The sequence below is a fragment of the Scophthalmus maximus genome, chromosome 7 (assembly GCF_022379125.1).
Source record: "Scophthalmus maximus strain ysfricsl-2021 chromosome 7, ASM2237912v1, whole genome shotgun sequence".
Classification (NCBI taxonomy): Eukaryota; Metazoa; Chordata; class Actinopteri; order Pleuronectiformes; family Scophthalmidae; genus Scophthalmus; species Scophthalmus maximus.
This window is the reverse complement of record NC_061521.1, coordinates 1,837,391-1,857,941: the sequence shown is the minus strand read 5'-3', so window position 1 is coordinate 1,857,941 and position 20,551 is coordinate 1,837,391. Positions and strand designations below refer to the sequence as shown.

Below are 20,551 nucleotides of genomic sequence, written 5' to 3'. Positions count from 1 at the left end.
AGTTATCTAGCGTTTGCACTGAGAACCAGCTGAATGGGATACATCCGTTGTGAGGTAAATGAGGAGCTAGGGAACATTGTATGTTTTATTTTTGGAACAAGGGGGTGTGGGGTAAACGGAGGAGGGGGGGTAGATGAATTGGGAGGGGATGGAGAGTGGATTGTTCCACGTCACTGGGTCGCGTTGGCCCAGTGCCACATGACAAATAGAGTTGAATTGCCCTGTGAAGCTTGGTGCCCGCCGGGGCAGGTTTGGAGCGGCAGGTGCGTCAGGCCGAGAGCTGACTGGTGTTTTATGTTTCCGTGGAGTTGGCTGGTGGTGACAGAGCGTCAGAGGCATTAATGTGCTCTTTGCTAAATCATGTCAGTAATTACAATGAGGAGTTGCTGCAATAAAGAAAAAGAGCAATCTCTAATGAAATGCAGTTTAGTCACCAGGACACGGTTTGGGTGACCATCAGGATGCTGCGGTTTATGACGATGGATTTTAATTGTTTGAATTGAGCATTTCCAAAGTGTGTGCTGATTTTTCAACACCTGCTGATATGCAAGACTTGCATATATATATATATATATATATATACACACATACACACATACACACAGGTACATTGTAACAACCAGCAGCAGTGCAGACTGTATGAACTGTGCAACACTGCCACCAAGTGGATATAGATCTGTTCTACGTCTCTACACTCAAACAACCAAATCATAGACAGAGATGAGATCAAAACCACCTCATGACCTTGAGTAAACTTTGAGCTCCTTTTTCTCAAACCTCATGGTGCACACACATTGGGTCGATGCTGGCCAGATTAGTTTCTCAGCGACACATTCACTCCTTACGTTATTGCCATAGTTTTAGTCAAGCTAGTCATGGACACCTAACTCACTGTCTGGCCAGTCTTGCTGTAGAAGTTTCATCAACCCTACAGTGACGAGATGAAATCAAAAGTGAGAGATATGCCAACCCAATAACCAACACAGCATGATTTTGGGAAATAACACTTCAATTAGAAAAACATACGTATGATTTTTCCAAAGGATTGGAGGTTTAAACTTCCCAATTTCCCACAAGTTCTATGACTATTATAGGTTATGATTAATTATTTTTGTGTACGGCGTGTCATCTAACGTGCAGGTGGATGGGATCCTGTGCCTGGCGGACATATTGACCGACGAAAGCAGCGTGGAGGCGGCCAGGGCCGAGGCGGCGGCGGTCGTGGCTCAGATCACCTCACCTCACCACACGTCCACGCAGCACCTCGCCAGCTTCCTGGAGAGCATGCACGACATCGTCACGTCGCTCATCAGTGAGTCATGGCACTGACGGCGTTATCACCCCTGGACTCAGAGGAGGCCTCACCCAGGAATTGCTAATAGATTCAAAAAAGAAATACCTAAGAGATTTAATAAAATAATAGGGTTGGTTTACTTATTATATATATTATCATCAGTCTTATGATAAGTAAGGGTTTGATGTAGGATTATTTCATTTTGGTTTATTATAACAGGTTCAGAGCAGGAAGGTTCAAAAGTTCAAGTTCAATTATGGTAATTCTGGAGGCTCTAGTTCGATGTTGAACAGAGTTCCTTGTATTGTGTTCAACCGAATCATATCAATGAGAGCCCAGTAAATTGAATAAGATCTCAATAGAATTTTATCTTGGCAAACCTCATACATTTCAATAGCAAACAGAATTACTGCAGTAATTAAATTTCACTTAGCTGTGTGCAACAGAAGATACTTGTCAGGGCCTCTGAGTTCATTCTGTAAAATACAAAGACTACAATAAAGTATTGTTGTTGTTTTTTACTCTACAGATAATATGAAGATAATTAGTTTGACCCCTTAACAACTCCATAAACCACCCAATTGTCGGTTTCTTTTTTAAATGACTCCAGAACCAAGTGAGGAGTTCGCCAGGAGAGAGCAGCATCACAATTGGTGTAGATCGCTGTGTTATGTTGGAACCACGCGACTTAGTGAGCGTTGCCTTGTTCCCTCAGAGTTGTGCGAGAGCGCCTCCTGTGGTGAGGTGTTCCTCCTCGCATCCGCAGCCTTGGCCAACATCACCTTCTTCGACAGCATGGCCTGCGAGATCCTGCTGCAGCTCAACGCCGTCCAGATCCTGCTGCAGGCCTGCAAAGACCGACAGAGGGTCGACACGCCCTACTCCAAAGACCAGGTACGCATGTGCATCCATGTGCTCTCTTCTCTCGTGTTCCCTTGTGAATGACCTCGACTTGGAGGTTGACCTGAGCAAGGGCGGCACGAGGTTGTGATTGTGTTCAAATTCTAATATTTGAGTAAACAGTCGCTGTACAAAACGTGGTGTGTTTTCTCCTAGCTCTCACCTAACAAGCTAGAAAAGCATGTATACATCCATATATTTGTGTCAACTTGTATTTTTCTTTTCCATTTCTTTTTCATTGTTCCCTTTGATTCTTAGGTTGTGACAATCTTGGCGAACCTCTCAGTCTTAGAGCAGTGTGCTTCTGAAGTCCTGCAAGAGCAAGGTAATCTCTAAACTATGATTCTTGATGAAACGTTTCATGTCCTTGTTCTTTCTTTTGGTGCAAAACTGTAGTTTGATTGAACAAAATCCCCCAGAAACTACTTTTTAACATGGAGTGATTCTAATTTAATCCTCAAGATGGCAGCACCAGGTAATATCTGTGCATTAGCACCACTGATCATGATCATCATGGTTTAGTATTTTTTCCCCCCTAAGTAAACTATTTATATCATCTGCTTTTATACGCGTTTCATATACAAAGATGGATGGATATGTTTTCCGTTTGGACCTGGGCCATTGTGTGCAATTTTTGTAACTCCTCAGTAATTGTTCATTAAGTCCAGTTAGCATCATAGAATGAGACTTAAGAATTAATATAATCTGCACAATGTCAGTTTGTTCTTATCTTTGTAAAATTTTTAACTGAATAGTCCTGATGCACTGAGCCATAGCATGTGTGGAGCAAATGTTTCTGAAATCACCCGAAGGCCTGAGTGACTGTGCTGATTGTAGAGTATTGACTTTGATTTCCAGCTGCACTTTTAGGTCAGATCCTTTCGAGAAAAAATGCTGAATGTAATGTTTGGATCCTTTTTGATTCTGAGCTCTGCGTTGTGTCTGTGTCTCATGTAATTTAGTGTCTTGGAAATTCATCTGTTGTTCGTGTCAGGTTCCCAGGACTGTGTTTAATGGCGTTGTCCTACTCTTATCTAACTCATTGCTTGTCTGTTTACTGTCTTCATTTGTCAATGATTTTTTCCGTGTTCTTATCTGACGGTGTACTTTGTTTTAACTCTGTTCCACTCTACCCTTTCTGACGTCCCTGATTCTTTCCGTTTCTTGCCTGGCTTATGTGTGCCGTGTATATTCCTGTGTTTTAGGAACGGAGCGACTGCTGCTGCTGCTGGGTGAAAAGCCGTCCTCCTCCAGTCCATCGGAGGGCGCCGCCTGCGAGCGCGTCCAGCAGAAAGCTGCAGTCACCCTGGCCCGTCTGAGCCGAGACCCTGATGTGGCCCAAACAGCCATCCAGCTAAAAGGCACTTCACCTTATCCATTTTATACAACATGGCTAAACTACAAACAAAGTAATATTAAATAAACAGCAACACAGAAAAAATGTTTGACAGGACAAATCTGAAGCAGGACATATGTGGACCTGAGGGCCAATCAAACAAATAATGACTTGAGCTCAAGTGTTATTATCTTACTTTTGTTTGGGTTTGTTCATATTCTATGACTTTGGTTGACTTAGCTCCATTTTATCATGGATCGGGCTCCTTAAAGACTTCAGCAAGTTGTAAAGATATCATGTACCAAAAGAACGGAGAAACAAAACTGAATAAATTATGGAGGGGACTTTCACTTAGAAATGTTTTTAACAAAAATTTGGTGAAAGAGAAGGTAAGAGGATTAAAAAGAAAAATTAAAATAACAGTTTTCTAATCAATGAGGCTTAATCAACAGAATCTGAACACGATTTGCTTATTCCACATAATCTTGAAACATTAATATTTACCTACCTATTTATATTAATATTGTTAATATTTAATTACTTACTTTAAAGGTAGGAAAAAACGTATATCACAAGATCATTTCACAGACCAGGTCTGTATCTGATCAGTGGCCAGAAAAGCCTACTCTATGTACTGGGCTGTATGTCCATTCCCCTGCATACTTCATTGTCTCATGGGAAGCGGCTCTTTATGAATACTTTATGAAACCACATAATTTGATCTTAAGAGATTCACAGACAGATTCTCCATAACAAGCCATCATGAAAAGTGTGTCTTTTTTCCCAATTTTTAGAAAAATAGGTAAAGACATATTAAGAAGGCAGAAATTACCTGAAAACTCTGTTTTTTCAGTCACGTTTTTAAAAATTACAAATGGCCCTTATCCACCATCAGGGAACGGGCTCCGTTCTGATTTGCTCACCAAACTATGAACTGTTAGGAGCATTTCCACCAAATACAAACATGCCACTCAAAAAGCTTCGCACATCCATTTATCAATATAAATATATCTATGAATGGGACAAGCTTGTAACGGAATTTTTTCTCTCTCTCTCTCTCGTCATAGCTGTTCCACGTCTCATTGAACTGTGTCGGTCTCCTACTGAGAGAAATAACAGCGACTCAGTGCTGGTCGCTTGCCTGGTGGGTGCAAAGTGTGTGTGTCTAAATACTCGTGTGTGTGCGCGCGCGCTGACACTCAGATATGTATAAATGACTCCATGCTCTGAATGCAAAAGTGCAGTTTAAACATTCAAACCGTCTATTTCAGTCGCACCCCCTAAAACACCACGTGTGTGCAGCTGCGCTCGCTACAAACGCCTGCGATAGAACAAAGTGAGAGCACTACACCACAGGCGTGCACGAGTAACATCAGTGCAGCAAATGACTGTCCAATTTAATTACATACATTAAATCATTTAACATTTGAAAAACCCGAGATATGTATCACAGTATCTTTAAGCCATGTTGAGATAGCTGACTGATTCACATCATCTCAAATGTTGTATGTTTAAATATGTACATATCATGAATACTATCCCTGCTCATAGTCAATCTCTCTCTCAGTCCGATCATGATTATTCAAACTAGATCTTTGGGCTGATGAGGGGATTCGAAGTGCACGATGGTCAAGAGCTTAATTGGGCTGCCTCGTCGTGCTGAGAAATGCCCTTATCTTCACTGTAACCGCACTCGTCGGCCTATTGAAATTAATGCGATTCCATTTTATCCTCGTAGCCAGGGGTTAAGTAGTGCATTTGTAGGTGTTGAGTTTTTTTTACCTTCAAAGGACGCCAAGCTCTCACAGATCATTTGTAATCTTAAATGTAAATGTTGGAGGCTCTGCTGGCTGAATAGGAGAGACGTCACACATACTGTACAACTTGTGGGCTTTTGAAAAAAGAAATTATATATAATAATCACGCTTGCGTTATAGATCTCCCGGTCTAGTAGGATTGACTATTTTTCTAGTTCCATCAGAGAGTACAGCATCACTAATTTATTATTTGTGTTATTTTTCATTTTAACTTACAGTATTTCATTTGTGCAGTTACAGTTCCACCCCCAGTTGAGAAAATGTGTGTGTTTACATGACGTAATGCACACAGCACTGCAACATGATCCTGCTATACGATAACGCACATGGTATATCTGTGTGCTTTTAGTTTCCACACACACGTGTACTGATGTGTGTGTGTGTGTGTGTGTGTCTCCAGGCTGCCTTGAGGAGACTGGCAGCAGGGTGCCCAGACAGCATCGAGGCAGCCGACCACCAGCAGCTCATCAAACCGCGGCTGGTCGACTCTTTCCTGCTGTGTTCCAACATGGAGGAGAGCTTTGTATGACGGCCTGCACAATAAACACTGAGGGGCGGAGAGCTGAACTCGTGTACGATGTGTCATGAAACGGAGAGAGGACTCAAGAGCAGGTTCCGCTCCAGAACCGAAGATTCTTTGTCACGTCCCGCGTAGCTTTCCCAGATTTAATCCTGGACACTTTGGATTTGGGTTAAACGGAGAGAAACGGCAATTTGTCAGTTTGAATGGACGCAGGCGACGTTTATATGTAAATGTACATAAATGTGCTGCCTAGTGCAACTCAGCGATTACATCGGATGCAATTAATGTGTATGGTGTTCTGGAAAAGACGTCTTTTTTTTTTTCAGAAGAGCATCATCAGCAACTTTATCAGTAATTCCTGGGGGATTTTTGGTGGGTGAGACTCTTCGCGGATTAAAGTATAAACCTTTTTCTGAATGAAAACACTTTATATGTTACCACTGTGCAATGTTTTTGTTTTTGTCTGAGGATATTACTGTATATCCAAAGCATTTCGACTTCACACAATTTGATAATACTGTTTCTATTGAAACAGCATTGAAGGCTTCTCTGGTTTATTTCTTCTCAACTCTCTTCTTGCTGGTCTGTTAAAAATGTTTTCAATCAGCCGCCATTTTATTCAGATAACAACCGTATACAACTAAATTATTACAGTTAGACATGACATTTCACTATGTATGTCATTTGTGTACCTTAATGGACAGGGCACTATTCTTTTGTTGTATTTAATTTTTTTTTTAACGGAAACATGATCTCTTTGTCCTGATGAAGAATATATTGTTTTGTCAATGATGCATGTTGTGATTTTATGGCATGGGGTACTTTGATTTGCCATTTACTTCAATTATTAGACATTTGCTACTGGAAATTGAATCGTTTAAAAAATAAAAAGGTCTTGAATTTGAATATAAAATTCCTTTTTATTCAACTTGTTACCATTATTGTATGCCATGCATGGAATAAAGACAATCATCCATCTAGAGTGCGGTGTGTTTTATTACAGTGATTTACTGCCTAGTGGGGGCCTTGTTAAATGTTCCGGTTGCCGAGATCTATGAGAAGATGTGCATTTTTCTTTTGTGATGGAAAAATGTGTGCATTTTAGATTGTATTAAGCGCTGCCTAGCATATATATATATATATATATATATATATATATATATATATATATATATAATAATAATTTGATATAGATAATGAATTTATTACTGTCATGACACTGATATCAACTGTCCTTTTCATTTCACAATATTGGAAATCATGTGACAGGTAAATGTGGCTGACTCTTGATATGCTCAGTGTATCAGCCACAACATTAGCGAACGTACAAAATAGGCAACTCTTTGCAAACAAGTTCACAGTGGATGCTATGTCAACATTGTGTACACAGCTTATTTCTGCTGCCCCCAAGTGGCCAAACAAAATCAGTAATTGCAGGTTTTATGTATAATACACACCTATTATTTTTCAATACCCAGAGAAATGTTAAGTACAGAGACAGTTCTGCTACACTGCAAAACAGTCTGGGTGTTGGAGTTGTGCCAATCTGTACTGTGGTCACAGAACTGTGCTATGCCACCGCTGGCACAGCCGCCAAACAGGGTTGGGTCCATGCAGCTCAAGTTCCCCAGAAGGCCCAACTGACCTCGGGCTACCTCCGTGAAACTGCACTCACACATCTGTCCTGTCACAAATGCAGGCACGGGGATGAGAGGGGCCTTTGAAAGAGGCCCACAAAGAAAGAAAGAAAGAGAGAGGCTAAGAGACTGAAGGTGGGTCTCTTGCTCCTCCGTGACCCACGAGGTCCTCTCAAGGAACTGGGGGGAGGAGGGCATTTGTTGTTTAAGCCTCCAGCTTTCCAAAAACATCGAGTCTCATCGGGAGGAGTAACAGTGCACGGTGTTGCCGTGCACATTAGAAAAAAAAACTTTTCACAGCAAGAATTCATTCATCGATACACGTTAGCTTTGAAAAAGGGTTCACGTGCTGCAGTTGGTTTTTTCCCAACATTTTGCCTCACAAGTGATTGAGAGAAGATGCTGATAGAAAAGCAATATGAGAGGGCTCATCTGCAAAACTTGTCCTTCAAATTGTCATCACTCAGATGAGAACACTCGGGATTTGTTTTTTTCTTCTTCTCCATAAGCCATCCTCTCCTTGGAGAGACAATCGAGGGCCGTCTTGCTCTCTCTGTAGCTTCTATTTCACCTAAGGGCACTTGTGCTGAGCTCGGACTTGTTACGCCCTCACCCAGAATTGGGACAATTGAGCTGCCTTTGTGTGCGTGCGTGTGTTGTCCAGCATTCACGTGGGACTGTGTTCAGAGGCCTTTGTGAGAGAATATGCTCCTGCCCTCGCTTTGTTGAGAGCCAATGAAATATGTATAGAGGAGAACTAAACAGGCGGCCTAAAAACACAGGTTCCTTTGATATTGTTTTGGTTCGACCGTGACCGACCACACTGAGTATTGTAGCTCAGAGTTTTTCAGCCTTTCTCAGTTTCTCAGCGCTTGAACCTTCACTTCCTCCTTCTCTGGGTGACAATCACTTGCAACTTCCTAATTTACAAAAGAAAAGGCTGAGCTTTTTCATTTACCTTCATATTCATTCTAATAAGTAGACCTTAGCTGCTAGAAACGCATGTTGGTCAGGCAGACAATGTACAAGCAAAATATGTCCACCCTGTCATGGACAAATTCTAAGTAAGATAAATACATTATCATTGCATAGTGATTATTAAATGCAATTTTTTAAAAGATGATTTGTCCCCTTTTCAACAATATATGTTAAATAATGGGAAAATTATTTTTTCATAATTATGACGTCACGGCAAAATGACACTTGCTATGGCAGAGGCTGCCTGGCTGAGAATGACCAGGCTCAGATCCCGTGGGACCTCAAGGTCCAGACTGATAAAATTGTGATGGCTATACCAACCGGACATTGTGGTGATCAACAAACAACATGTGTCAAGATTCTACTGTAGGTAATGCAGGACCCAAATGCAGATACAGTAAAAATATATATGTTTAATTAAGGAAAAATAAAACAAAATCAGGCTAACAGTCTTTGAAGTACAACAAAAAGCAAATCTATCTATCTAGATACCAGTTTTATACTGGGGAATGCACATCATAACTGAAAGTCCTTAGTACTCCCAAAGAAGGGTACGCCGTGTCATCTTCACCGTCCCAAACCATAAAATCACACTCATTTTGTGTAAGAAAAGGATCTGAGGACTTGTAGTCTAATGGAAGAAGACACTTCTCTGTGTCTCTCCTGAGACTTTAATATTTTAATGTGTCACATCTTTTGCTTCTGACTTGGAAAAGTTACTTCCATTACTTCAGGGGGCTGAAAACTATTGAAAGGCCTTCCTTCCTTTTTCAAACTGCTTTCAGAGCCGTATACATTAGATTTAACTTTTGAAAGGAAGTCCCAAATTAGTATGAAATAATTTGGCCAAATTTAAAAGTCGAATTCCTTTGGCCAAGAGATTAAAAGTGGTGTGAGACTTCTCATGTTTTCATGAAAAAGATTCACAGAGAGAACTTCGGACTCCTATATTGTGTTGCCAAATTCCTTTATACTGATGTGTACTGATGAACGGCGATGCAGAGGCCAAGGATCCCTGCTTCAAAACTCCATCAGGAGGTGACAGCAAGGAGTCCCAAACAGAAGCTGCTCCTGGAGAAGACCAGATGAGGTCCTACAGAGGTGTGCTCAGAAGAAAAGAAAAGAAATTCACATGAAATACCTACTGATTAATGTAATATTTCATTGTTTTAGATTATGTTATTTGCCCAATTTAAATGGGCTACTTTGTCTTTACTGCATTCCAAAATGTTTTTGTTTTTTTAAATGGTAACTTCCACAGCTGCAGTTTTTCTGTTAGACAAAGAAGATTATAATGTAGGTTCCGCTGGGCTTCAAGATTTCTGCGGCTAGTAACCTACACACAGACCAGGCGCGTCTGCATCTGTCTGTCTATCTATCTATCTATCTGACCGTGAGCGTGTCAATTCAATTCAATTTTATTTGTATAGCGCCATATCACAACACACATTGTCTCAAGGCACTTTACATAGTGAGGTCAATATTACAATATTACAGGGAAAACCCAACAAATCCCACAATGAGCAAAGCACTTGGCGACGGTGGAGAGAAAAAACTCCCTTTTAACAGGAAGAAATCTCTGACAGAACCAGACTCAGTTGTGGGCGGAGCTTCTGTCTCGACCGGTTGGGGTGAGGAGAGAGAGGAGGAAGAGAGGAGAGGGAGGAGGAGAGAGGGGGAAGAGAGGAGAGGTGGGCAGAAAGAGGGTGGGAGGAGAGACAGTAGGAGAGAAGAGAGAGAGAGGACAGTTGTACAACCGCCGCTGTAATCTCTACCAGACTGATACTTATAATTAAAAAATACAATTATGTTGTTGTTATTATTAGTGATGATATTAATATTAATAATAACAATAATAATGAGGGGTTTGGGTCCTGCAGCTCTGGGGTCAGAGATACACTAGGAGAGATAGAAAACACAAACAGGGTTAGTGACATGTACTGTAAACATATCGTGGGATGGGGGGGGGGTAGTATAACAGTTGCTTTAATTTCTACAAGACTGATACTTATAATTGTGTCACAACTCAGCACAGAAGTAAGTAAACCCAGTCTCTTCTGTTATTTTCTCCAAGAGACTTCTCCACATCTCCCTGTCTTCATATGGCACTAACGTCACGACACGGAGCCTGAAGACGAACGATACTATATTTTACTCAGGTGGAAACTTTTCATCTCACACGAACACACGCGCATCCTGCTGCAGCAGACATGGACGTCACAGTATACCGACTAACTATGTCCTAAGTGCAGTCGCCTGTTGGACAGCTGGTTCGGAGTACACTGGTTTCTGTGCTCCAGTCCCCGGCTGACTCCCATTAGAGGACTTTTAATTGCTGCGATACAAAATGCAACGTTGGGTGTAAATTAATATCAGCACTCTGTGCTCGCAACTTTTTGGCCAAAGTCAGTGGAGGGTAAAAGTTCGATTGCCAAAATAACGTCCATGGGTTTGTGTGCAGCGGTGGTATGGATTTATCCTTTAGCTGCCGTGCATTAGCACGCCATTACTGTAAGTCTTTCCCAGAGGACTGCAGAAATTCCACTTACATGATTTTATTCTGTGCCTTGAGACTACAGATGAATAAATTGCTAATGTTATCGTGAGGTCATGCATGGCTGAAGGTGTGACTTAACTATGTGTTGCATTATGCAATAACGACAAATCGGCACTATCTGAATAGCTGGAACTTTGTAAAACTCTTCTGCTGGTTGTTGCGTAGCAGGTGTTAATTCAACATTCACTTAACATGCCACAGTGAGAGCTGTAATATCTCACCAAAAATATCATACATTAAAATCATTTGGTCATTGTTATTGGCTGAACTGTCCCTCCACCAAAGTTCCATTTATAAGTTTGTATTTTATTCATGCAATGAAATTATTTCCTCTTAAACTTAAACACAAGAGCCTCTTGTTTAAAACTATATAGACTATGTCAGTGGTGATTAGTTTTTAGTTATGTCAACTTGGTTTCCTCACTGTTTGCTTTAGCTCTGGATACTTTGATGGGCATACAAGCCTCAGTCACCGTCGAGAATACAGTCAGTCTTTTTTTATATTTTATATTTTTATTTAGCCAGCATCCACCCAATAAAACTAAAATATATAGCTAATTTTGGCAAAACGCATGCGATTTTATGCTAAAACGACGATTCTACATACATAACTCACGTCAGGTAGTATGTACTGTACACAAACTTTACTTTCACAGACCCTCAAGGTAAAACAAAACACTGTGGGGGTTTTTTCTCAACAGAATTCCTGGTGGACTGCAATGAATTTGTTCAATTGTTGCCTGAGTGCACCTTAATTTGTTCGTGCCAGGCAGGATGGCGGGAGGTCGCTCAGCGTGGGTCAGAATTGAAAACTCAAATAAAAGCACCAAGCCAAGGCTCAAACAGCTCCTTTTTGTTTCAAGATGTGCAGCCTTGATCAAATGTTCAGCACATTCAGGGCTGCAATTTATTTTTCATACCGAAAAGTAAAAGGGTAAACAAAGGTGATTAATTTTCAGTGAAAGAAAAAGAACATTTTCAATCTTTTTTTTTCTTTCACGAAAATAATTGTGGAGCACCGTGTACAGTAGCTCATTGGACAGAGAGCTTGTGGAAAAAAGGAATGAATTAATGAAATGTGGTGATTAAAATCTGAGCACCCACAATCTTGTTAGTTTCAAAGGCTGTTTTTATTAAGTCTGTATTTTTGCATTCTAGTGCGAGAAAGAGAGCAGAGAGCGCCAGAGAGTGAGAGAGACCACAACTCTTTCGGGACCGGAGCAATTCCAGCAGAGAAAAAGTGCTTTGAACCCCTCATGTACACAGTGTATGAACACGTCTTTACCTCTACATTTATGAGAACGCTTGGTGACTAAATGTATTCTATAGTCCTTAAACCTTAACCATCGTGACTCCTAGGCCAGGACCTTACACTGTGAAAATCCTATGTTTTCACAACAAAACTTAATGGTTCATTCACCCCAAATATATATTTGCTCGCTTACCTCTGATGATATGACTATGTCTATTTATGCAGATAGTTTTGGTTTATTTGTCCAGGCTTTGAAATGTCTTGGGTGTTTTTGCTGCCACCCCATTTATTTAAACACAAAACAACTTTACCAAATAATATGAACTCAGTTCTCATAACTTAATCTTTAACTTAAATTGGTTTGAGCTAGGGTAATTTTCCAAATTACAGGTTTTCTGTTTTTTATCCTGTAGTTGTTGCTCTTTTTTATGTTGCAAGATTTGTGGTAAACAAAGCAACGCTATGTGCATTTTATTTCCTACAATTGTCATTATTACTGTCTGTCATTATTACTGTTTGATCTGAGAATGCATTATATCAGATTCCATCATTTAACTCGTGGAACAAATGACACAAACTGCCAAAACAGCAGTTAAATAATCATTTTTTCCTACATGACACAAATATGGATATCAAGTGTTGTTCCCCAAAAAAATAACTGTACACAACAATGCAAAGATGTACAAGTTACCAGCAGGAGGGTGGTGCCATGATGCCATTATGCATGACACAATGCGAACCCGCAAGAAAGTACAATGTTCCCTGACAACTGAGCAAAGCACCTGGCAGATACTTAAGCGGGCAACAATCATGGTCACAAGCTGCGATCGCTATCGTCCTTTCCAGTGAGTGGAAAATGGTTGCGTTTGATTTGAAGGAGCCTTTCACGTACTACACCGATGATTAAACTGTGCATACAGACGTGTGTTCGATTTGAGACGGCATGACAAGTGCTTAGAGAGAAGCTCCCAGCGTCAGGGGAACTTGGTGATGTGAAAGGGGTGTTTTTTGGGGGGACCAATGGAACGCAGAGCTGGGTTCAACATCCTGCCTGTTTTCAGGACCTGCGGTATCAAAACCAATACCACTGTGACCTCTGGAGAGATAGACTCAGGCAGTCATGTCATGGGAAATCATATACAGTATGGACCGCTTGCCTCCTTGGGCCTGGGCTTGTATTGGCCCCTGCACTGTGCCTTACACCAATGCTGCCTAAAGAGGCCTGGATCTGCATGGTTCCAAACTATTTGCTCACTGGTCCGAGTGCACGCACGCACACGCACACAGCCATCTCTGTGCCCCCCCCCCCGTCATTAACAGACCACCGCAGCACGCCTTCTCCATTTAGGTCCTGCAGTCCAACCAAACCCCCCTTGCACACGTACACATTCGCAGACTCTTCTCTCCGTCCCGGGGGATTTGCGGAGAGATTGTTTCTCTTGCAGATGACCAAGGCAGCAGAATTGTATTTGTTTTTTCTGTATCGCTGCCCATAACTGCAGACGGTAGCAAACCGCTGGACTGTGTGCGTTAACTGTCTGTGTCCACAGCTATGACGGCATATATCATGTAACAGCCCCGAGAATTCGTAGCCTTCAGGTTTTTACAAGTCTAACAAGCCAGAGGGTGTTTGACATTGTTTAGGATTGGCAGCAGCCATTTCTGGTCTCCAGGGCATTTATGTTTTGAATGATATGTTGTGTTATGTATTTTCCAAACTGAACTGGATGTGAGGAAATGCCATTTGTATATAAAAATGTACATGGTTTTATTTATCTTAGTGTCTTTTTTCCTATAAAAATATTGCTTTTTCCAAAACATAAATGGCGAAAGTCAAATTTAAAATGAATTGCGTCTTGGTTGGCTCCCCATATAATCAAATTAATGACAGCAGTATAGTTTTAGTTCTGATTTGAGCTCACTACCTCTGTATTAAATAACATCATCTAGTGTAATATAGGGTACATTAATCTTGTTTTGTAAAATAGATACATGTAAAAAGTCTCAGTGTCATTCTTCAGCTCAGTTCACTGCCCAAAGAGCATGAATGCCGCTGCATCCTCCTCCGCCGGGCTGTTCTGCACTGCTGCGGTCCGATGTAACGTGGCAGTGACATTATCATCTGTGTGTAAATGGGGGTACAGAGCACGGGGCTGGTCTACTCTAGTGGAGGTGACTGACTGACTGACTGACTGACTGACTGACTGACTGACTGACTGACTGACTGACTGACTGACTGACTGACTGACTGACTGACTGTCTGTCTGTCTGTCTGTCTGTCTGTCTGTCTGTCTGTCTGTCTGTCTGTCTGTCTGTCTGTCTGTCTGTCTGTCTGTCTGTCTGTCTGTCTGTCTGTCTGTCTGTCTGTCTGTCTGTCTGTCTGTCTGTCTGTCTGTCTGTCTGTCTGTCTGTCTGTCTGTCTGTCTGTCTGTCTCTCTCTCTCTCTCTCTCTCTCTCTCTCTCTCTCTCTCTCTCTCTCTCTCTCTCTCTCTCTCTCTCTCTCTCTCTCTCTCTCTCTCTCTCTCTCTCTCTCTCTCTCTCTCTCTCTCTCTCTCTCTCTCTCTCTCTCTCTCTCTCTCTCTCTCTCTCTCTCTCTCTCTCTCTCTCTCTCTCTCTCTCTCTCTCTCTCTCTCTCTCTCTCTCTCTCTCTCTCTCTCTCTCTCTCTCTCTCTCTCTCTCTCTCTAGGGTAAGGACAAGTAGAAATTAACTATAGACAGGACACTTGAAAGATGTTTTTCAGAGATGGTACCGCGTTTTTTTTCCATTCCATCAAAAGAGACCCAGTGAATATGTAATTAACGTGCCATAATTGCTGCCAGTCTCTCTTTTTATTTCAAGATGAAATGATGCGAGCTCTCTCCCGAGCCAAGGTCAGAGGCCCAAGCCTATGCAATACATATTTCATGGAGAAAGACGCAAGGTGAACATACAGTACGTATGTGGCTGCATCTTGGGCTATGCTGTTTAAAAAATATATATATAATCCACAGCTGATGTTGCTCATTTTTGTCCTGCGGAATAAATTAGTCAAATAAATCGCTGCACAGCATCTTTACAGAGCATTATTTATCATTTTTAATGTGTCATTAATAAGAAATGTACTTTTCCTTTTTTCAGTTTGAAGGGTCCAAATCCAGAGAATGATTATTCGTGTCCTCCGCTTCACAGTTTGGTAGCCAGACCACAACTAGAACTCACTCCTTGACATGAAAGTAAAACGGACTACCTCCGCCTCATGTGCTGACATGGTTGCGTGGCTCATTCTTTGTTTCTAGATAGCTTCAGCATTAAAACCATTCCGCCATGCTCTATAAACACTGTACCAACCGCCATCCTGCTTCAACAGCATCACAAGCAGAAGTTCTCTACAGACTTCAAATGTATAAATTGAGAATGATTCAGCTTTACGAGCCGCCCCTAAGAATCCACACAGGCTGAGACAAGACAGCATTGTTGGATGGTGCACAACTCAAAATAGTGTGGTGAGAGTTGGAGCTGGTTAAGCGTCTCTCTGCCAATATATCAGATTAAGCAGCGCTTTCAGGGCCCGTCCGGTGCTGGCTACATATGGATGACCTCATCCGCTGTGGCTCGGGTGGTTTGGCAGTGAGGGAGCGTGTATAAGCCGTGGCAGAGGATGACAGAAAACACAGCGGGGACGCTTTCTGCAAAAAAGTATTTGTGTGCTGGTGCTGACACTGGTAACAGTTTTTTTCCTTAGATGTGTTATTTGGTAAAATCAAGTCAGAATTAAGAACGGATAATGCTTTGGAAGCATTTTGGTGCTGAGTCAGAGACATGAACGACTATTTATCATATTAAATTGCTTTATTTTAGTGTTAATAAAGTAATTTTTCCATTCATCTCTCTTCAGGTAGGTTTCTATATGTTTTGATATTTGTTAATATCAGACATTGCTTTCCTATATTTGATAAAGGTTAATGAAGTGGACATATATTCCCAACAAAGTTTGGTATATGTTGTATTCCATGAATAAAATGTAGATAATGGATGGACCTGCAGCACACTTGAGAGAAGGCAATAAGTGGCACAGTAAATAAAATGACAGTAACAACAAGTACACGTCACCCTGAATAAATGTCCCCTCCACGTCTGTGGTCTGTCAGTGCAAGCAAACAATTAATAGCAGTCGTGAAGTGTTTCCTTTCCACATGTAGATCAACGTCTCAGAAAATTTGCCCCCCCCCCCCCCCCCCCTCCCTCCGCCCATCCCTCCAGGGCTGAGGCCTGAATCCTGCATGTCACCCTCTTCACATAATGAAGAGGGTGTCCTGTCTGGACTCGGCAGTGTGCTGCATACATTAGTGTTAGAGTATTAAATGGACTAACTGTGTATGAACACCGGTGTCTGAGCCCAATGATTACAGTGGCCCCAAACAAAAATGACATTGTCTGACAATAAAATTGGACACTAACCTGTCTGAAAGCTGTATCAATTTGCCTAGAACAAATGTTGCCATCTCCGAAACATTTTGACACACTTTCCCCTTGAATGCATAGCGAAGGCGAAGCCATGCTTTGGCGCACGGTAATGGCCCCTCATTGTTGGCCGCAAAGGATGTACCGCTATTCATACCGGTGGATGATTGAAAAGAAAATTGAATCCCTTTTGATGTCATAAATGTGTCTATTACTGCATTTGCACACAAACTGTCGGTGGAAATTATAGTGGGGAGGCAGGGCTCAGAGGGGAAAATACATAGGGATGACATATTTGCAATCCTTAATTTGAGCTGAAATATAAATATACTGTACCGGTAGATGAAATGAGTCCGTGATTTTTTTTTTCCCAAAGGAACATCACAAATGAAAGGCCTTGAGAGCCCCAATTGTAAGACTATATCAAAAGGTTAAATGTCTGCATAGCTCTCAATCTTTTTCTCTCCAAAGAGCTGTTTGATAAAGGACACCAGCAACTGTTTGCCTTTGTAATAAAAGGAAATGTTCCCCTTTCAGAAACTTCAGTTGGCCATGTCAACAAATTTCTAAACACACTGGCATCCCATCCACAAACACTGTGTGTGGGAACAACAGAGGTTCATACTTTGAGGTAATGCACAACAAGCTAACCCTTTCAATACATGCACATCCGTCGTCTGTGTTTAATAAGCATTATTCCATCAGAGAGAGTCTGTTTGGGTGTTAATGAAAGTAACCTGTCCTTGAATGAGTACAGAAAACAACTTCTCAAGAAGTTTCCCACCACAGAATGTCTCACAACAATCAACACTAAAAACATTTTAACACAACTCAGTATTCACGCACATTTCATCAAGGTCATCCACACAAAATGGTTCTCTATGGGACTTGCACCTTAATCAGCCCTTATCAACTTCTCTTTCTTCATTGCTTTATTTGAATGACGCCCCTTTCATTCTGCTTCACAATTCAAGTATTGTCTTTCACGTCGTTCAAGTTGTCACGAGTGCCTGCATCGATTCTACACTGCAGTTTTTAACAGTTTGGTTATTCGAACATCCAAGCACATGGTCGAAAGTGAATGGAAAAGGTACATTTTAGATAAGATAAGATAAGATAAAGCTTTATTCGTCCCACAATGGGGAAATTTGGGCATTACAGCAGCAAAGTGGACAGAAGAATATAGAAAGAAATCTACAAAAAAGCAATAGTATGTACAAAATAAAACAAAATAATAACATTAAATAAAAAAGATATATAATACTATATACAGAGCAGTAGCACTAGTTGCAAACATTGACTAAATATAAATATTGCACAGTTGGTTATTGCACTTTTGCATATCCAAGTTGCTGCGTCAGTTGCATGGTTCAGCATGTTTGTATTTAGTCTCTTGATTAATCATGCGTGTGGGGTTTCTTTAGTACTTTGTGTTTAATATTAATAAGCAAATGTTAAACAAGCCAAAACACTGAACCAACCTTATTCCTTCTTAGGTTAGCATTCTCAATGTAAGCACATTAGCAACTATCTAACTATCACTGTTCCTCCTTAATCTGAGATGAGGCAGTGAAAGCAGGACCCAAATGCAAAGTGCCGGAGCCCAAGATTTGTACGGTGCCCGAGAAGGGTCAACACGAATGCAAAAGCAAAAGCAACAACACAAAAGCAAAAGCCACAACACCCTCTTAACGGGCTAACTACTGAAAAAAGGCCTGACTGACATAACTGCACAACAAATGCACTTAACACAGCGCAGACATTGTAACGTCTAAGTTAGAATTAAGCATTTGGCCACGTAAACTCCCCAGAAACAACACTACTAACATCAGTGACTGCACCGGAGTCCACGGCTTAACTAAGGATGCACGATGAAAAGAGGAAGGACAACCCGTCCTTTCAAAGCAAAAATTTCAAAAATAAATGTCTCAACACTTATGTTTCACTTACCCTACTGCTCAAAGTCCAAAGTCGTCTGTCTAATTCAAACATTCGGGCCATCCGTCGTGTTGACCCTTCTCGGCCACCGTAGATTTGGTAAAAGGAGGAGAAAAAAAGAGACTTCCAGTCTTCATAGGAAAAACAATCCAAACAAAAGTAATCCGCTAGGAAAAAAACACGACAGGAAAGGGCACGGGAGACATCTCTGAACAAGCCTGAACGAGAGACATCGCTGCACGGAGGAAGTGAAACCGAGGACTGGGAGGCAGGGGCGGTTGAACACAGGTGAGACTCATTAGGAAAAGGTGCAGGCAATCACAAGCGAAACACGGGGACAAGTCAAGTGACCGACAAGAGACAGGAAAACAGGAAATGCAGTGACTCCTACAAAATAAAACAGGAAATAACACCATCGCGCTAAAACAAACACAGGGGATAACGGAGGTAACTTAACCGAAGCAGAGGCGCGAGGAAAATGAATAAATAACCAAAACCAAAGTCCACAAAGGAACAACAAGAGCTCAGAGTTTACTAAAAGAGTTCATGAGTTCACGGCGGATCGTGACAGTGAGTAGACCTCCTGCTCGGCCCGAACCTCTGGATAAATGGCACTAGTGTGTTTATAGAGAAATCCTGTCGTCGTGTATGTGCCAAACCCTTAATAATTAAGAATGCTGGAATGAGGCGAGCTGTACTTTGCTGTCTATTTTTATACATTACAGTGTTCAAAACCGACCAGATCAGAGACCATCCATATTTTGGAAGATTCCTTCTTACATTTTAACTGCTTTTGCATTCCTTCTCCATATTTAGCATTTTACTAGTGTCCATAAGAAGTTAATGTGAGGAAATATGATCCTTTATCAGCAACAACATATATAGCTGTAAAAAAATGAATTTTTATTTCCCTCTCCTCTGCTGAACTCCTTCTAATTGCTCTACTGTCACATTTTGACGAACAGCTATAGGTCATGGTTGTTTTGCCTCGTGACTTTGTGTAGGTAATGAAAGTCGAGACACAACCCCCACAACATTCACATAAACCTTGTCTTGCTGGTTTCAACACAACTGGTACTTTGTTGGTCCTTTCATGAATTATCTGCATTTGCCATATTAAAATGGTGTACAAGAGAAAAAAGAAAAAGAGAGAATCCAGACATACAGAAAGGGTGAATGTCTGAGAAGTGTCACAACAGTATAAACATATCCATGCATGCATGGGATATTGTGTGTGTGTGTGTGTGTGTGTGTGTGTGTGTTTCATCTCCGTCTTGTTTAGCTGTTTATGAGAGCACATACTGTAATACGAACACTGACTCCACTGTTTTATTCCCGCCGCCTGACCCTTACATTTTTAATCGAGACACTCATCTCTCTTTCAATGCACAACATCTTTGATGATGAGATGCTCTTTGATGGCGAGTGAATTTCATTTGCGTCTAAAAGCTTGCAAAGTATCCAGCTCGATCGCCACATTCGTGACTCCTCGGCAATTATGCAAAATGGTAAACATTGGCCCCGACTTCTAAATAATGTAACAGACCGAAAACATGCTGCTCCAATGTTTACGAACCGCGTTTTGTGTTTACAGAGTGATCACGTCGAAATGTTCCATGGCATTGAGCGAGCATAAAAAGGGCCATGTTTGAATTGACTAATTGTACGATATTCAAATGGGTCCTCTGGATCACACGATGACTCAGGTCAGACAATAGACTCCACCCTTACCAAGTCTTTGCCGCTGCACACGAGCCAAATGTAATACATCTGCACAATATTAAGGGACATAAAAGTCATGTCGTTGGTCAGATTTTTACTTGTTTCTAAGCTTGAACTGAGTTCAATGAAGTCAACTGCAACCTAAATTCTGCATGT

General features: G+C 41.3%; 1 protein-coding gene across 7 annotated transcripts in view; it reads left to right on the top strand.

Moving 5' to 3' along the window:
* The window catches only part of LOC118315728 (protein inscuteable homolog), a 45,760-nt gene extending 38,910 nt beyond the window's left edge, over window positions 1-6,850 (top strand). For all 7 annotated transcript variants that reach the window (XM_035643240.2, XM_035643237.2, XM_035643236.2 and 4 more), the window contains 6 exons: window positions 1,141-1,312; window positions 2,010-2,188; window positions 2,453-2,519; window positions 3,400-3,555; window positions 4,598-4,674; window positions 5,748-6,850. In XM_035643240.2, coding sequence (XP_035499133.1) covers window positions 1,141-1,312; window positions 2,010-2,188; window positions 2,453-2,519; window positions 3,400-3,555; window positions 4,598-4,674; window positions 5,748-5,876 — 780 coding nt within the window. In that variant the 3' untranslated portion in view covers window positions 5,877-6,850. The remainder of the gene's footprint in view (window positions 1-1,140; window positions 1,313-2,009; window positions 2,189-2,452; window positions 2,520-3,399; window positions 3,556-4,597; window positions 4,675-5,747) is intronic.
* The last annotated feature ends 13,701 nt before the right edge of the window (window positions 6,851-20,551 follow it).